Source organism: Scleropages formosus, chromosome 6 (assembly GCF_900964775.1).
Source record: "Scleropages formosus chromosome 6, fSclFor1.1, whole genome shotgun sequence".
In the NCBI taxonomy this organism is placed as follows: domain Eukaryota; kingdom Metazoa; phylum Chordata; class Actinopteri; order Osteoglossiformes; family Osteoglossidae; genus Scleropages; species Scleropages formosus.
The window spans coordinates 1582195-1601785 of record NC_041811.1 but is presented as its reverse complement, the minus strand read 5'-3'; the positions used below and the strand labels follow the sequence as shown (position 1 = coordinate 1601785).

Sequence of the window (19591 nt, the reverse complement as noted above, 5' to 3'; positions counted from 1 at the left end):
GGAGAGCAGCGGTAGTCAGCCAGAGACGGGTCTGCAGCACCTCGTTTACTGGGTTTCACCTCAGCTCAGTCGGAAAACATCCTATATATTGTCAGCATCTACTGCAAAAGCCAAGAGTCCTACAAGTCGGCGACAGGCAGGACTGTGATGGGATAGCAGAGCGGACCTTCACGAAACGCGTACACACACAACGGGGTCTGTGCCGGTAAGTGCTGTGTGCTCTGCACTAACCCCAGTAGCGCATTTGACCTCACTGCTGTGTTGCGTTGCATCATTATTAACTGGGTGCTTGTTGCTGAGCTCAATGACCGTTCGTAAACTCATGTGTAAACAGTAGTGAGGAAGGCTAGTTACCCCCCTTCACTTAACTGTGCTGCGCACCACACATCAAACCTGTACCCTGTGGTGACGTTTCTCTTGATGAACGTGTGATCCATCAGATCGAGAGGCCCACAAAACCATGGTTTTGACCCAAGTTGCAGCACGTAGCGCTGAACTGATAGGAAGTGGTCAATACCAGTCCAGTGATCGCTGTGTCTCCCTTCACTCCCACCGCTGTCAGGCTCTTCTTGTGAGGGGCAGCTGACGTGAAGGTTGTCCTGCAGGCGACATGACGGCAGTGTGTGTGACCAGGGCTCTCAGCCTTGACCCCCACTACAGCTCGCGCTGGAGCCCGCAAGACAGCTCAGACAGCTGCGGTGAGGAAGAGGAGGCCCCGCCCACCCCCCAGAGGCTCACGCCCCTAGAGCAGCTGCACCTGGACATGCGGCAGGATGAAAAGACGGTGCGGGAACTGACCGTGGGCCGTAGGGTTGGCTTCTACAAGGTGCGCGGCGAGATCGGCTGCGGCAACTTCTCGCGCGTCAAGCTGGGCATCCATGTCCTCACCAAAGGTAGGGCTCCTTGGTCCGACTTCAGGGTCAAACCATGGTCAAAAAGGGCAGCAGCGTTGTTTTCGTCCACCAGTGTTTTCTTACGGCAGACTGGCTGGCCATTCCCAGCTGGGTGCGCCGGGTTCAACCTCCTGTGGATCATGCTCTACGTGCCTTCCCCAGACAAAGTGGCCATAAAGATCCTGGACAAGACAAGGCTGGAGCCCAAGACGCAGCGCTTCCTGTCACGGGAGATCTCCAGCATGGAGCGCCTGCACCACCCCAACATCATCCAGCTGTACGAGGTGGTGGAGACACTGTCGCGGCTGTACCTGGTCATGGAGTATGCAGCGGGCGGAGAGCTGCACACACGGATCAGCACCGAGGGGCGCCTTTCCGACACAGACAGCAAGATTGTCTTCTCTCAGATCCTGGCGGCTGTCAAGCACATGGTCAGTGTACACCAGCATGACCACGCTTTACCCTTTTTAGTACATAGTATGTGTGTATAACACCTGGCGAGAAGACAGCAAATGGTGGGACCACCTTCATTCTGCTCCCTTCCATAGTGTTGACAGCTTGTGTCTGCTGTTGGTGATCAATGAGTCCACTGTCAGTGTCGGGTTGGAGTTTCTGGAGACTGTGTATCTGCATTTTAGTCATCTTATAGTATCACTCAATTTCAGCATCTTAAAAGTTAATAGATTTATCACTTTTATTAAATTAGCTTTTTTAAAGTTTACAAAAATATTAGAATGAAAACACAGAGGGGGCGCAGTGGCGCAGTGGGTTGGACCGGGTGGGTCTGCGGTCTCTTCAGTGGGTCTGCGGTTTGCGTCCCGTCCTCTGGGTGTGTCCCCTCCCCCTCTGGCCTTACGCCCTGTGTTACCGGGTAGGCTCCAGTTCCCCGTGACCCCGTATGGGACAAGCGGTTCTGACAATGTGTGTGTGTGTGTGTGTGTGTGTGTGTGTGTGTGTGTGTGTGTGTGTGTGTGTGAAAACACAGATGTATTGTAACTATTATAATAAATGAAACTGTGTCCGTATCATTTATCGAAGTCATCCCAAAGCAGTGCAACATTACAAGTGGGATGAGTTCATCGTGGTACTGATCACAGTACTGAGCGCAGTTATCGACAGTCGCTGCATTCCGTTACCATTCAGTTCCTTAACCGTTTTCTGACATCCGCAGCACGAGAACGGCGTTGTTCACCGGGACCTGAAGGCCGAGAACGTGTTCTGCTGCCACGGCGGCCTGGTCAAGGTGGGCGACTTCGGCTTCAGCACATTCAGCCGCCGCGACGAGATGCTGGACACGTTCTGCGGTTCTCCACCGTACGCAGCGCCTGAGCTCTTTCGCGATGAGCGCTACGTGGGCATCTACGTGGATGTGTGGGCACTCGGCGTGATTCTTTTCTTCATGGTGACAGGCACCATGCCCTTCCGGGCTGAGACCGTGCCCAAGCTGCGGCGACTCATTCTGGAGGGTGCCTACGCCATGCCGCCCTGGGTGCCGAGGGCGTGTCGCCGCCTCATCCAGGGGCTGCTGCACCCACAGCCATCCGAGCGCTGGGCCCTCGACCAGAGCATGGGCTGCGAGTGGCTGCTACCCGTGGAGATGCCGCGACCGCCAGCACCCCTGCGCCTCGACCCGCAGCACCTGGCCTCGGCGCGGCCTGATGAGCTGGATGACGAGGAGGCGGAGGTGCGTGAGGCCCTGGAGGCACTGGGGGTCACGGCCGAGCACATTCGCAACAACCAGGGCCACAGCAGCCGCAGTGCTATCACGGGCCTCTACCGCATCCTCCTGCACGGCGCCCACCGGAGGCGCATCGCGGAGCTGCCTCCCGCCATCATGCAGCTCACATCGGACCCTAGGATGGAACGCCTGCGTGCCTACAGGCACACGTCCAAGCTGTGCACCGTGAGCTGAGCAGGCCTTTGTGCCAGTCAGGACTGCTCTGGCCTCGGGTTCGAGACGATAGAGTTGACCAGACGTCTCAGATCAGAATGTTTAAAAGGTGCAGTAATGGGGGTGGGGCAGGCATGTAATGCATTGCTGCAGTAAAGTACCCGGGTTTGTAAGGGTGACACGCTGCACAGAAGGATGTGCTCAACACTTGCATTGCTGTTGTTACCCTGTTATTGGTAACACTCTGGAGGGAGGCGGGGCAAAGGAGCAAATTTCTTTTTTATGTTTTCTTATTACTTCACCATGAACAGCATTTTGTTTTTCACACATTGTCATCTGGCATCACGTCCACGCTGCAGTGCCTTAGGTAACCCGTCTCGTGTTCAGTCTCTGTGAATGAAGTGAATAGGCCACGCCCCCAGGCTGCTATTGGCTGCACTACACTTTTCCACCAGTTCCTAGCCAATCGGTGCTCAGCACACTTTCAAATGGACTCAGCGGTGCTGCGAGTTGAATTGTGACTCTGTCGGACTGAAACCCAGAAGGATTTGGTTTTACTTCTTGCCATCTGTCCTGTCATATTTCTATAAGACGTCGAGCAGGTCAGCCGAGGGCAGGCCAGGCAATTCTCCTCGAACCAGGGGCCCAAAGGCTATTCAGCACTGTGAGCAGGAAACGCTGAAATACCTTTGTGGATGACGAGATACAGGACACCGTGTGCCCGTCTACGTGTTCATCTCCGCTCGGCTACTTCCGCATGTCCACCGCTGTGGGGTGAGATGTGTGCTGCCTGTCACTGAGTGCTCCTCACTGCCCCCTAGTGGCGGCACTCCGGTTCCTCCAGTTCATGGACAGAGCCGGTGGTGTGAAGTGACCTCTCTAACCGCACAACGTTGACGGACCCCTGCGGACACACTGTGACTTCAACCTGTGCGCTCTCCTCTTAAACACAGCAAGTTACAGCCCTTGATGTCATTATCAATAATAACTCCACACAATTATGACATTTCTACATGCTGGCTACAGTACTGGATTCAGTACAAGGCAGCACACAAAGTAATTTACCATAATGAAAAAATATAGTGTAGCCCATCCTTAAATGAATATCAGATAATCCCACAAACCCTTAATTTTCTAGGAAATTATACATTTCTCTTTCCACCTTTGTTGAGATTTTAAGGTCATGTCTTTGTAATATTTTTCTTTTATAAGCTGTTTTTCTTTTTTGCACATTTTTTCTGTTTACTGGAGTGCTATCCCCACACCGCTGTACTCTTACCACACTCCTTACCATGACTTTCTACTGAACTGAAATCGATGTAATGTTTTCGGATGTAAAGTTATGATAGAAAGACGAGTTTTTAGTCCTGCAATATACTGTAAAAATTGCAAATATTGAAAAGATCTAAACATAGTATTGAATTTAAAATAAGGCTTAATAGCACATTACAATAAATTTTTTATCAAGCTCATCTGTGTATACATACTAATACTGTTAGATAATTGACTTTACAATGATTTACCCATTTGTGCAGCAGGGTAACTTTTACTGCACCATCAAGGACAAGTACCTTCCTCAAGGGTCCCACAGTTGGTGCCAGGGGACGTGTCTAACCAGTGCGCCAGCAGCTACGGCTGACTGATGAGAAACGAATGTGGGACTCTTTTGGAAGTGCGGTTTCACACAGCTGCACATGCAGTGTGTTCAGTACTTATGATCCAAATATGATTTAAAAAAATGTACTAATAAACGGTACTAGTGCGCCAATGAAACTACGGGGGGGGTTGCTGGAGTGTCACTTCACCTTTGGCATATTTCCTCTCACTGTAACAGCCACAATGCAGTGTCACACTGACCATTGCCAACTCGACTGGAGGGAGCTTCAGCTTACACATTCCCGAAACAAGGTAAAACAGGTTAAAACAAGGCTCTCTGCAAAATTTCCTCCTGTTGCCTAAAATTTTGCACTACTCACACGTTGTCTGAGACCACTTGTCTCAAGTGGAGTCACAGTGAACCGAAGCCTAACCCAGCAACACAGGGTGCAAGGCTGGAGGGGGACACACCCAGGATGGGGCGCCAGTCCGTCGCAAAGCACCCAAAGGGGAACTCGAACCCCAGACCCACTGGAGAGCAGGACCCGGCCAAACCCGCTGTGCCACTGCAACCCCCTATTTTGCACTGCTCATGTTTGTAAATAAACCATTTTCCCATTATGCCTGTGTGGTTCTACATTTGAGCACACAAGGAAACCCTGTGTGGACACATACCATAAACACACACACATACACTAGTACCACAAGAGTGAACGGATGTTGAATGATGTGTGTGTGTGAACAGACTTGTAAGACTGATAAAGTGGGTTCCTTGAAGTGCGTCGCACATTTCCCGCATGCTGACTATGGCACACGACACACAGACCAACACCTGCAGCTGGTTACCACGCTTCCCTAACCCTTACACCTAGTTTACATTTATTTAATGAGCGGAGACTGAGTTACAATAAACGGGAACCTGGTTGCCATGACGCCCAGCCCTGGTCCACAGTGAGAAGGTACAGCCCGATATGGAGAGATGAGGAGCATGATGATGAGACCCCTTGGTACTGAAGGTCTGTTTGGAGTTTCACTCCACCACCTTTCAATTGTCCTTTTCCTTGCAACCCGTCCTGGTCTCGTGTCGCTGAAAGAGTCTAAGTGTCCTCCTGTGAGAAGAACCAGGATGGAGCCATGCTGATGTTTTGGCCCCACCCTGTTACATTTACATTTACCCAGTTGTGGGACTCATCAGCAACAATGAGTCAGCATACAGAGAGGAGGTGAACCAGCTCGCAGAATGGTGTAAAGACAACAATCTGTCTCTTAATACTGATAAGACTGAAGAGATAGTTGTTGACTTCAGTAGGACCCCAGTAGACCACTTACCTCTGCTCATCAATGGAACTGTGGAGAGAGTCAAAAGCTCCAAGTTTTTTGGTGTGCACAAGACGGAGGACCTCTCCTGGACCCTGAACACCACCTGTCTAGCCAAGAAGGCCCAGCAGCATCTCCATTTCTTACGGAGGCTGAAGATAGCCAAACTCGCCACTCCCATCCTCAGTACTTTCTACAGAGGGAAGATAGAGAGCATCCTGACCAGCTGTCTCACTGTGTGGTACAAGAACTGCACAGTCTCCGACCACAGGACCCTACAGCGAGTGGTAAGAACAGCTGAAAAGATCATCGACTCCACATACAAAAACCGCTACATCCGCAAAGCCACCAGCATTGTGGACGACCCCTCTCAAGCCTTCTCATGGACTCTTCGCCCTGTTGCCATCTGGCAGGAGGTACAGGAGCATCAGCGCCACCACCAGCAGACTCCACAATAGTTTCTTCCCTGAGACAGTCAGATTACTCAACACCCAGCCGCCTCCCAACGTTCACCTGGCACAGTCAAACAGCTGACCCAGGATGACTCCTACACTACAACTGACTACAGTTCACAGCCTATGTCTGCGTCCACATCCTGTCCTGTGTATTTATTTACTGTCTTGTACTCCTGTTTATTGGGGGCGTGGTGGTGTAGTGGGTTGGACCAGGTCCTGCTCTCCAGTGGGTCTGGAGTTCAAGTCTTGCTTGGGGTGCCTTGTGATGGACTGGTGTCCTGTCCTGGGTGTGTCCCCTCCCCCTCCAGCCTTACGCCCTGTGTTGCTGGGTTAGGCTCTGGCTCCCCCGTATGGGACAAGTGGTTGAGACTGCATGCGTGCTCCTGTTTTGTGTTGCACCATTGTCTTTGGAGAAACAACTTTTTGTTCCACTGTACAAAAGCTGTATAGAGGAATGACAGTAAAAAAAACTTGAACTTGAACAATTCACCACATAACGCAGTGCTGCCCCAGGTCCTCCGGACATGTCCTGTGGGACACCCAAGGAGGGGCAGAGCCTGGAAGAGGGGCTCTTCTCTGCCACCAAGGGGCTCTGCCTCCGAAATGGGACAGAACCACCCACCATTGACCGTAACCGTGCTGTGGACCAGTGGGATGAGGGGCTGCAGGAGGACACACTGCCTAGTGTTTGAAGAGGACGCCGTAAGAACACAGCTGGCATGTTCTCTACAGGTTTTAGCAGAGTCACCACTGTGTTGTGGAGAGAGATGTTTGTTCACTGAGAGTAATTCAAAGAGGGCAATTATGAAGTACATATAAATATTTGTATACAGCATATATACATTATATATAGATTTATATACAATATATTTATAGTACATGTTCATAACTTCACAGACATACAGGGTCCATGGGTGACATGATCACTGGTGGTGGCTGATAAGGGCACTTTCTCCAAGGTGTCCTCTGCAGGGTGAGCTCCTCCTATGTCCCCCCCCTCCCCCCATGCTCATGCTCATGTGGACCTTGACCGTCCTCCTGGGCGCTCTGACCACATGCAGTTAAACCATGAACCTCGAGGGTCTGCTTGAAGCTGATACCGTACTGTGGTGATACATTGGATATTTCTGCAAATCTAATTAATAATTAATATAATCAAATATAATGAGTGATGTCCCCATGTACCTTGTGTGTGTGTATGTGTGTCCCATGTCCCCTGCGTGTCAACTACAGAGTATGCAGGAGGAGGAAAAGCAGTAAAGTTCATCGTCAGTGTGTGGGTGATGATGAACTGAGTGAAATGGGCTCAACTTGTTTCACCCTCTCCATGAGATTCTGGAACTGCAGTCTGCTGACTTCATACCAGCTGACACCTCCTATCTCTCACTTGACCTCCTGGCCCTAACTGAAACCTGGATCACCCCAGACAAAACAGCCACACCCGCAGTCCTCTCCACTAACTACTCTTTCTCCCACACCACTCGTCCCTGCAGCAGAGGTGGAGGCACAGGTCTGCTCATCTCTCCACGGTGGGAATATTCTGTTCTCTCTCTCCACCTGCATAACCGTCCTTCTTTGAACTGCATGTTGTCTCTATCACTGCCCCAATCATTCTTGTTGTGGTTGTTCTGTACCGCCCCCCTGGCCCTCCCGGCCGCTTCTTGGATGACTTTGACATCTTGTTGAGCTCTCTCCCACGGGACAGCACTCCGTTGATTCGCCTGGGTGGCTTCAATCTGCATGCCAAAGACATTCATGCAACTGGCCTTTTGCTGTTCCTTCAGTCCTTTGACCTCTCCCTGTCCCTGTCCCGTGCTACTCACAAAGCCGGTAATCGCCTTGACCTTGTCTTTTCTCGTAACTGTCCTCTCTGTTACTCTGCTGCATGTCTTCAATCATTTCTTCATCTTCTTCCAGCCCTGCGTCACCACTAATCCCTCTCCTTCTTCTCAACCCATTGCTACCTTCTGCCGTATCTTAAAATCTCTCTCACCTTCCTGCCTTGTCTCTGCCACGCTGTCCGCTTTCCCTTCTGCTGCACAGTTCTCAAATCTATCAGCCAATGCTAATATTTTCCTCTCTGTCCTATCTTCCTCTCTTGACTCTCTCTATCCACTAACTTCTAGACCTCCACACACCAGTTCCACCCCACGCCTGACTGTGCTAACAGGACCAAACTCCAGCCTGCAGAGCGACGATGGTGAAAATCCAAGACTTGCATTGACTTGGATGTCTACAAACAACTCTTAGCTACTTTTCACTCTGCTGTCTCCTGAGCTAAAACTACCTTCTACCACAACAAAATACAGTCTGCAACTAAAAAAACCACATAGACTCTTCGCTTCAAATCCCTGTTGTCTCCATCTTCTCTCACTGCTGATAACTTTGCTTTGTTTTTCAGAGACAAAGTCAACACAATCATGGACAAATACTCAGCATCACCCTTCCCTATTCGCACTGGACTTCCCTGCGAAGTCCCGCTCTCAAAATTGAAGCCACTGTCAGAAACTGAAATCTCTAACCTCCTGCTCACACAGAGCCACCACATGCTGACTAGATCTGATCCCATCGACACTCCTACAAACCATCTCCTCACAACTCTCCACCTTCATCGCCAAGATCATCAAATCCTCACTTCTCTTCTCATGTCATATTCACACGATGATTGACAACATGAACCCAACTGCAGAAGGTGTCTAACCAGGACCAACACGGATTGCTGGAGGTGAAGACATTATGGTGCATACAGTGCTATGCAGGAGGGCAGAAACGAAGTAGAGTACCGCGTTTGCGGCAATTGGGCAAGGTCGTGGTTGCAGAATGGGACAATGCCAGGTTCGTGGATGAAAGAAAGGTCAAGACTGAGGATCCTTGATGGTCAGCCATGGGGTAATGACCACTCCAGGTAGGCGTCCTGCTCATCTCAAAACAGTAAAGTGAGATCCTGCCAAAAATGTGCATGTGGGACAACTGCACTCAGGTCAGGTGAGTGTAGGTCAGGGCACCACAGCCAGAGAACCAAAAGAACAAGAATGAATTTAAGAGACAAGGAACTAAACAGATAGTAGTGGAGTAGTTAGAACTGCTTCTTTTGGACCCAAAGGGTGCAGGTTTGAATCCCACCTCCAGCTATATAGCACAGTTAAGCAAAGTACTCATCCTAACTTTTTAAGCAAAAATTACCCAGCTGTATAATTTAGTAAATAACTATCAGTTATTTTGGGGTGGTGCAGTGGTGTAGTGGGTTGGACCAGGTCCTGCTCTCCAGTGGGTCTGGAGTTCAAGTCTTGCTTGGGGTGCCTTGCAATGGACTGGTGTCCTGTCCTGGGTGTGTCCCCTCCAGCCTTATGCCCTGTGTTGCTGGGTTAGGCTCTGGTTCCATGACCCTGTATGGGACAAGTGGTTCAGATAGTGTGTGTGTGCGTGTGTGTGTGTGTGTGTATAGGTTATTTCCCCAAATTGTTCTAGCAAAACCACACTGTAAAACATTTCAAGTTGGTTAAACTTAGAAATGAAAGTTCACCTGCTGCCTTAAAAATGTGAGTAAACTCATCTTGAAGATAACCTTTGTTTCAACTCAAAAAGTTATGTTTTACAACTGGTTTAACTAATGATCATTTGTTGTTTCAACTTGATTCGATGAGTTAAAACAACTTAGTATGTTACATTCTCAGCTCAAGAAAACTCACTTTATCTTGTCAAATAAACATAAAATTCTTCACTATTTCAACTCACACTTTCAAGTTAAGATAACTTGATCTATATTCATATCAATTGCCATTTTAAGTTAAGAGCGCTAATGTTTTTAAATTGTTCCTACTTAGATCTATTTCTCATCTTGACTAATAATGGCAAGTTTGCCTGTTTCCTTATTCACAATGAATAAACTTACAACTTCTCCACTCAAAAACATCAAATTTATTTCAACAAGGAAAATGTTACACAAACTTTAACACTGGCTTGGGAATGCATTCCTGGTAGGAAAAGAGGTTCCAAAAAAAGCTGTTTAAGAGTAAAACTGCCTAAACATCAATTTCATTAAAGTAATATCCAGGTTTCTCAAGTATTTCACAGAACTGGGAGGAAGGTAGATAAGAGTGACAGAGAGGTACAGAAAAAGAGGGGAGAAGGAGAAAGAGGCAAATGGAGATGGAATGAGTGCGAGAGAGGGAACTCGAGATTGAGATGGAAGATGGAGAAAAAGAGAAAACGCAGGCAAAGAGAGATAGAATTAGGGAGAGAGTGATAGAAAGAGTAAGAGGGAGATCTAGAGGGAGAGAGGGAGACAGAGACAAGGAGGGGTAGGCTATATACAATGACAGCTTAAAGTGTACTCTATATAAACAAGTTCATATAACTTTTTTACCTTGAGGCTACCATGATTTGAACAATACTTGGTTACTGACTCTTTCAGTGGCAACAAGAACACCCACACACACACACACTTTCTGATCCGCTTGTCCCATACGGGGTCATGGGGAACTGGAGCCTAACCCAGCAACTCAGGGTGTAAGGCTGAAGGGGGGGGGGACACCCAGGACGGGATGCCAGTCCGTCTCAAGGCACCCCCAGTGGTACTCAAACCCCAGACCCACCGGAAAACAGGACCCGGTCCAACCCACTGCGCCACTGCACCCCCGATGCAACAGGAACAAACATGTGCAATGTTTCTCCAATGAATGCTCAAGAGGGCAAAATGACAAAGTTTTCCTCCAAGTAAATGAAATGTTGAGAGAGTTAAATTAACTTGAAATGTTAATATAACTCTTGACCAACATTTGGCCTTGTTTTAAGAACATAACAGTTCAACACAACAGGTTCCTCCCAGTTAAGGCTTGAGATCAGTTTATAAATGATACTTCAGTAGTTTGTTTCTAAGTCCATGTATCTTAGGAGAACAGTCGTCGGGTTTTATCTTCATGATGACTCTTTGCAGGAATTCAAATGAGTACTTCATATTGTGAGGGTACTCCAGATTAAGGCAGTAGATGGTGCCCATTAACATAGCAAAACCAGAGGGCACATCTCTGAGGTCATGGAGAACAATCCTCTCCTCTATCACCACGGCGACACTGAAGACTTCAAGAGGAAACGCATCAAGTAGGACACCTTCATGTCCAATCAGAAGTCAAACATGCATTCCCTTCATGAACCTGAAACACATGGGTAGATTTAGTCCTAGTTTACATTGCATGCAATTCTAATAAACAACATGCTATAAGAAGAGATGAGGCAGGAAACAGGAGATGCAGTCGCCCATTGCTGTGGGCTTTTATTTGCCTAGACAGCGGAGAAGGAAGGAGATGGGAAAGGGGGAGCAAGGAACACGTAGGGAGAGATTTCGTGCTGGTCGGGGTTGCTGGGAGAGTCGGGTCGGTCGGGACGTGGGCTTCGTGTCAGGGTTCGGGTCTGCAGTCGCCTCTGTCTGGTTCTTCCCCTACTGCTGGGCACCGGGGAAGAAATAGGGGATGAAATCAGCTCCAGCTGTGGCTGCTTTGCCCCCGTCTCCGCCCCCTCCTCAGGCGGCCTCGGCGTGCTACACATGCTGTATAGCTGGTCAAGTTATGGACACTAAAATGACTTTGGAAAGAGTTCAAATCGACCAGTGCCAATTTTGTGCAAAGCTTATTCATGAATTGGAGTGGAAAAAGGAAAATATACACACACACACACACACACACACACACTTTCAGAACCGCTTGTCCCATATGGGGTCGCGGGGAACCGGAGCCTACCCGGTAACACAGGGCGTAGGGCCGGAGGGGGAGGGGACACACCCAGGACGGGACGCCAGTCTGTCACAAGGCACCCCCAGCGGGACTCGAACCCCAGACCCACCGGAGAGCAGGACTGTGGTCCAACCCACTGCACCACCGCACCCCTCTCAGAAGGAAAATAAACATGTACAATTTCAACTCACATAATTTGTATATTACGGGAGTGCGGTGGCGCAGTGGGTTGGGCCGCAGTCCTGCTCTCCGGTGGGTCTGGGGTTCGAGTCCCACTTGGGGTGCCTTGCGGCGGACTGGCGTCCCGTCCTCGGTGTGTCCCCTCCCCCTCCGGCCTTACGCCCTGTGTTGCCGGGTAGGCTCCGGTTCCCTGCGACCCTGTATGGGACAAGCGGTTCTGAAAATGTGTGTGTGTGTGTATATTACTGTGTACCATTACCATTACAGAAAGACCAATGATGCCCCCAGCCCTTTAAAAAATTCAGAGGGGCCAACTGTCACCCCTGCAGACAATCTTGGCTCAGACAAATGTTGAACCCACAGTATGGCAACTCCTGTCTATCCTTAAGCTGGGTAAACTCACAAGCAGCATACTAGGCAGAGCCACTGTCTTCATATTTTTGTGAATAATTATATTACTGCTGAAGTACGATGAATCTCGGTGCAGCAAGTTGTAGGTAAGAAACTAGGTTTACTTGAGACTCACATGTCTGCAGCTATGTCTCTTTCTTTTATATAATGCATAAATTATACTTTTGCTGAGATGTATGTCGCTTTGGAGAAAAGCGTCTGCTAAATGAATAAATTTAAGTACAGTTCCAATCAGATTCACTTTCAGCAATCTGCACTGTTATCCAAAAAATTTGCCATCACAAGTTATTGTAAACCTTTTGAACTGATTGGAATTATGATTATTATATAACCACACACACACACATTTTCAGAACCGCTTGTCCCATACGGGGTCACGGGGAACTGGAGCCTACCCGGCAACACAGGGCGTAAGGCCGGAGGGGGAGGGGACACACCCAGGACGGGACGCCAGTCCGTCGCAAGGCACCCCAAGCGGGACTCGAACCCCAGACCCACAGAAGAGCAGGACTGTGGTCCAACCCACTGCGCCACCGCACCCCTATTATATAACCTTTTAATTAAAAAAGGTCAATCAATCGATGTGTAAATATATTTTCTTACATCACACCTTTTTAAAGAAAGAATATTTAGCCTCAAATCTTATTGTTCAAAATTCAATAAGGGGACCAAATTTTTTGATTAACATAGGATAATGTTCCAGATTTTGGCTTGTAGGTAGCACAAGGTTTCTGTTGTGAATGAGGGGCTGGATAACAACTAAGCAATGTCTTCTAATTCAAGAATTATATGCTATGTTTTTTCACCCTCTGGAATGTGGTGGCCAACTAACAGCCAAAGAAATCTCAGAAGTGCCCAGTTCTCATGTCCATTGCCACCTATAGTTCAATTTTTCTGAATGTTTGTTTGTATTGTCTGTTAGTTTTGTCATGGAATTGGAAGTTTTCAGTCAGTCTTTGTGAATACAGATGAGGCCTGAACACCTTCGATGATGCCCATGATGCTCTTTGTAGTGCTGTAGAATTTCTCCTTGGCCATCAGTAAAGAATGCACAAAACTTACATTTCTACTTCATGGAAGGGACATGCCTGAAAAAATCTGTCAAGAGAAAGAAACAAAAATGAACTGCATGTTCTCAACATGTAGGTGAGTCAAATTTTCTTAAAGCTATCTTAAAGCATAACCTTATACAGAGAGTGAGAGCGAGAGATATTTTAAGTGTCTTTCCACTCAAAACTGCATTTAATTTATTTACCATCTCTAAAATTCAATTACAACATTTTAAAAATGACGGATTAGATCTGAAAAATTAGAGGACAAGTAGTAGATAAGTCCGACAGAAAATAAATGCCACTATTCTTACCATAGAAAGCCTGTGAGCAAATATCATAATATCAGTATTTATTTTTTTCCTATTATCTGCAATTATAACCGAATCAGAAAAGCGTGTTGTGGTCCACAGTTCGCCTGCTTCTTGAAATTTCCATGCGCTCCATAATTATTAAAAGTTTCTGGAAAATCGAAATTCAAATTGCCTGTCATTTTGTTTGCTGTGTTAGAACTGTGTGCTGGTGGACAGTAGGTGAACTTCTCCATTATTTTAGTTAACTTGCCGAATGGAACTGTAATGCGGTGTAGCTCACTGTGCATTAACTGAAAAATAATTGTACACCTAGAACGTCTGTCATCCAATCAGAATCAAGTATTAAACAGCGCTGTGGTATACTACTTCAATCAAATGTGCTCTCTCCCTCAAACTGCATATGATTCAATCAATGGCTGCCTGCTAGTTCTACATGAGCATTTTAAGGAGAAAAACCGCCAAATGTCTTGAATAACATCTAAACAATCAATGTGTTGAGGTGTGGTAATAATTGTGGCGGGGAAAGACAAGTGACTCAGTACGTTGAAATATAAGAAATAATGCACACTTGGTGTAACGGCAGTCGTCAACTTTTCAGTACTTATTATCTAATGGTTTTGGGGTTCCAGTCCTGCTTGGGGTGCCTTGCGACAGACTGGGGTGCCTTGCGACAGACTGGTGTCCCATCCTCCTGGGTGTGTCCCCTCTCCAGCCCTTTGTCCTGTGCTACCGGGTTGGGCTCCAGCTCCCTGTGAGCCTGTATGGGACAAGCGGTTTCAGACGGTGTGTGCGTGTTCCCACTCGCAATTCTAAAACACACCTAAGATGGGGGCATGCCTCCGATATGCATTGACTATACTTCCCATAATGCTCCACTCTCTTAAAGGAACACTCCCACTTTTGCTGGATTACCGATTGGTGATTGGATGTTGTGTTTAGATCCGAAACGTCCCGTATCTCAATCAAACTGAAAGTGCAAGTGTTCTTGGAGAGCGGCCTGAGCTTTGCAGCTGATCTTTTTCTGCTAAACAGGGATACTGAGATTTGTAAAAGTTTACACACCTAAGACATTAATAGAAATATTCATGTCTGGAGAATTATCGACAATATTATAGACATGGACGAAAAGTACGGTAGTGTGGGGCCACTCGAGTCTTCTTCGTACTACAACGAGGAGTGTCATTTCAACTTCAACTAGGAGGAATTCGATCGCTTCTTTAGAGAACTGAGTTTGTGTTTTCTGCACCTTCCTACACTCAGTGTTAGTAGTTAATGATCATTTTAGTACACACACACATTTTCTGAACCGCTTGTCCCATACGGGGTTGCAGGGAACCGGAACCTAACCTGGCAACACAGGGCATAAGGCCAGAGGGGGAGGGGACACACCCAGGACGGGACGCCAGTCCATCGCAAGGCACCCCAGGCGGGACTCGAACCCCAGACCCACTGGAGAGCAGGACCCGGTCCAACCCACTGCACCACTGCGCCACCCATCATTTTAGTATTAATTAGTAATTATTAATTAATAATTATAGAAGTATTTAGTGTTTCATGTGACATTGTTATTAAACGTCACTTAACCGTGTCTGATATACACACACACATACACATTCAGAAATATGGGCAATTAACTAAGCATCACCAAGTCACCTGAACTGCACATCTTTAGACTGTGGGAGGAAACCAGAGCACCTGGAGCAATCCCACATGAATGCTGGGAGATGATGCAAACACCATACAGACTAAGTGGAGCTCGAACAGCCCAGGTGCTGTGATGTGACAGCACTACTCGCTGTGTAAATGTAAAATGTAAATGTTCAGTGCACAGATACGAAATGGTACATTGTACTGGTATGAAATACAAAACATAAAAAGATCAATTTCCACCAAGGACTGTAACAGTTATGAAAATGACAGTATGGTGACATGTATCCCCAGAATATTTTTACTCTTGCAGTTGCACACACCTGACATATTGCTCCTCCATAAGGGACAAAAACAGAGGTGTGTGGAAGTGTGAATTTCTGTAAATGAAGGTAGAATAGCATCTAAGAACAACAAATGCTGTGCTGGAATCAGTTCTAAATATGATGCAAACGGGCATAAAAAGATCTTTGTCTTCCATCTTCTGTATTCAACTTACATTTACTGATGTGGTCATTTATCTCACACCTTTCTCCAAAGCGAATGACAAAGTAAAGGTACCTCTGTTTACCCATTTACAAAGCTGGGTACTTTTTTTACCGAAGTAATTTAGTGTAAGTACCTTGCTGAGGACCTGCATGAAGTTGGATAATTTCACCATAATTTTTCCTTACTACCTTCAGCCTACAGTGAATGGTTTTAACATTGCTAGTTGTTCACTAAGGCAATCTGGGTGTTGTAGTAAAAGATATTTTATTTCTAACACAGTTTCTCAGTTTTTAGTTTACCTGCGGTGAGCGTGGTGGTGCAGCGGGCTTGGCTGGGTCCTGCTCTTTGGCGCGTGTGGGGTGCAAGTCCCGCTTTGGGTGCTTTGCGATGGACAGGCATTCCATTTTGGGTGTGTCCCCTCCAGCCTTGCGTCCTGTGTTGCTGGGTTAGGCTCCAGTTTGCCGTGACACCGCTTGGGACGAGCGGTTTCAGTGTGTGTCTGTGTGTGTGATTTGTCTGGTCAGCACCTAAAAATAGGTTGAATATTCCCAGGAGTACAATTTGTTTTCAGAATTCACAATTGTGAAGAAAATTAATATCCCTGAAATAATACCTCCCTGACATTTGAAGAATTTAACACAAAGCACATTTTTCAGTTACACTGTTCTTTGTGACATTTTTTACTGTGATAAAGTACACACACACACAGTCGAAACCACTTGTCCCGAGCGGGATCGTGGCAAACCGGAACCTAACCCGACAAACACAGGCGTAAGGCCGCAGGGGGAGGGAACACACCCAGGACAGGACACCAGTCTGCCGCAGGGCACCCCAAGCAGGACTCGAACCCCAGACCCACCCACCACAGAGCATGCCTCAGCCAAACCGGCTGTGCCGCCGCACCCCCCTGTGATGAAGTACCGTGTAATAATTTTATATTGCTTTTGATATGCTAACAGAGGTATACATGAACCATTCGAGTAGAGAGCAAAGAGAGAAAGAGACAGATAGACAGATGGGCCGTAGAGACTGACACAGGCACGGACAGACCTTGTTACCCCGAGAGGAGCAGCTTTGCTCGCACTTTGACCAAAGAACAGTGGAGACAGAGGTTCACTTCTTAACCAGCTGTACCAGACAGTCAGAAATGAGAGAAAATGTTCAGTAATCACTCATTGTAGTAACTTAACCATGAAGTGGCAGTGCTACTGGCTGTGCCACCATATCAGCTCTTTTTACCATAATTTTACCATAAAAACCCATACAATTACAGTGACGTCTATGAGATATGAGAATTCACCTTTTGCAGGAGCAGATTTCCTTTGTAAGGATGGGGAGGCTGTATTCATATTTCAGTTTTCCATGGAAATGATGCTCAGTGACTGATGTTCCTGTTTCCCACAGAACAAACTGACTTTGTGAGAAGAAACAGTGATGAGATCATTAGTAGAGTGAAGGACATCAGAGCTATAGAAAATGCCCTGCGCTTACAAGGCCACATCAGTGATGAGAAACTCTCTGAGATCCATACAGCTGGGAGCAATGAAGACAGAATGAGAAATCTGTACAGCAGTTTGAATTCAGAAGGAATTACTGCACTGTACAGAGAACTACAGCTGCATGAACCTGAACTCTTCACCCAGCTCAGTAAGAGTCTCTTTACTCCTCCTATACACTGTTTTACACTGAGTTATATACATTGTGTTAACAGCTCCTGTTGCTCCACAGAACCACCTTGAGATGGTCCTCACACCCAGGATGTAGGTGCACCAGTGGCCTGTGAACCTTTTTTAGTGTTTATCATTCTTCAGCTCTCTACATTTACATTTTTTATTAAGCAGATGCGTTTCTCTAAAGCATCTTTCAATGAGCTTTATGTGGAGTTATCATCCCATACCTTATTCAGCAGGGCAACTTACACTGCTAGTACTGTATACTACATTCAGTGAGTCCCTCATCCATACATCAGTGGAACACATTTTCTCTATCTCACACTCTTTCGGTGAACCTGAACAGCATGTCACTGAACTCTGGGAAGAAACCAGATTACCCGGTTGTAACCCATGCAGACACAGGGAGAACATACAAACTCCACACAGAATGAGCAAGGTTAAAACAGATGCCCAAACAGCTCAGGTCCCATGAGGTGGCAGTGCTGTTGGTTGTGCCACCGTGTTAGCTCTTTTTACCGTAATTTTACCATAAAAACTTGTACAATTACAGTGACCTCTATGAGATATGAGAATTCACCTTTTGCAGGAGCAGATTTCATGTGTAAGGTGGGAGAGGCTGTATTCATGTTTCAGTTTGTTATGAAAATGATGTTCAGTGACTGACTGATGTTCTTATTTCCTACAGAACAAACTGAATTTGTGAGAAGAAACAGTGATGAGATCATTAGTAGAGTGAAGAACATCAGAGCTATAGAAAATGCCCTGTGCTCACAAGGCCACGTCAGTGTTAAGAAGCTCTCTAGGATCCATACAGCTGGGAGCAGTGAAGACAGAATGAGAAAACTGTACAGCAGTTTGGGTTCAAGAGGATTCACTGCACTGTACAGTGAACTACAGCTGCATGAACTTTAACTCTTCACACAGCTCAGTAAGAGTCTCTTTATTCCTCCTCTATACTGTTTTACACTGAATTATGCACAGTGTGTTAACACCTCCTGCTGCTCCACAGAACCAGATGGTCCTCACACCCAGGATGAAGGTGCAGCAGTGGGCTGTGAACCTCTTTTCAGTGTTTATCATTCTTCAGCTCTCCACATTCACATTTATTTATTGAGCAGATGCTTTTCTCTGAGGTGTCTTTCAAGAAACTCTATGTAGTGTTATCATCCCATACCTTATTTACCAGGGTGACTTGCACTGCTAGTACTGTACAGTGTAACGTCCGGACGGGAGTCCGACACGGACGCGCGTTGCTATTACGTCCAAACACGGACGAAGTACAAAATGACCTCACGTGCAGTGTGATGTTAAAAGTGCACTGTGCGTATTGTAAGACACTCGGTGAAAGTTAAACAGGAAACACGAGACCAGGAAACACACACGGTGTTTGAACTACGGTGAACAGTGAAACGCTATTCTGTGAGTTTGACCACAACCCCGAGACGTGACGAAATACCGGACAGGAACGATGGACCAGGACTGGAGAACAAGAGGCAGGGACTGACGAGACGGGCACTCGGGACTGGAACATGAACACCTAGGAAACAGACTGAGGGGCCAAGAAACTACGAATCGCCAAGGGAGCACAATAGAACTGCTGATTAAGAATCCGCGAGTAGTTCTGCTCCGCTGGCTCTTTTTATACCTCCGTGTCCTACGAGACTGTGAGGTGATACGTAAGCATTAACTAGCGGCACTGAGTGGCCCCGCCTCTGACCAGGAGGGGCAGTGACCCTGTGGGACGTGACATACAGTACGTTCAATGGGTCACTAATCCATACAGCAGTGCAACATACTCTCTCTATCACTCACACACTATGGGTGAACTTAGTTCATCTTTGGACTGTGAGAGGAAACCAGAGCACCTGGAGGAAACCTATACAATCTCCACACAGACTGAGCGGGAATCAATCCCATGTCCTCTCACACCACCCACACACTGTGACA

The 19591-nt window shown here is 47.2% G+C and overlaps 1 protein-coding gene across 1 annotated transcript; it reads left to right on the top strand.

The window, feature by feature from the left end:
- Positions 1-610: 610 nt before the first annotated feature.
- On the top strand, positions 611-2805 carry LOC108932017 (serine/threonine-protein kinase NIM1-like). Its single transcript, XM_018748157.2, has 3 exons — positions 611-893; positions 1056-1324; positions 2065-2805. Exons 1-3 carry the CDS (start codon positions 611-613, stop codon positions 2803-2805), a joined length of 1293 nt encoding a protein of 430 aa, XP_018603673.2.
- Positions 2806-19591: the final 16786 nt, after the last annotated feature.

What these genes read in the sequence shown, in the direction of transcription:
- LOC108932017 (XM_018748157.2), top strand. Translation starts at nt 611, where the DNA reads ATGACGGCAGTGTGTGTGACCAGGGCTCTCAGCCTTGACCCCCACTAC. An exon ending in CATCCATGTCCTCACCAAAG is followed by an intron (nt 894 to 1,055) that starts GTAGGGCTCCTT and finishes TGCCTTCCCCAG; the next exon opens with ACAAAGTGGCCATAAAGATC. An exon ending in TGGCGGCTGTCAAGCACATG is followed by an intron (nt 1,325 to 2,064) that starts GTCAGTGTACAC and finishes TGACATCCGCAG; the next exon opens with CACGAGAACGGCGTTGTTCA.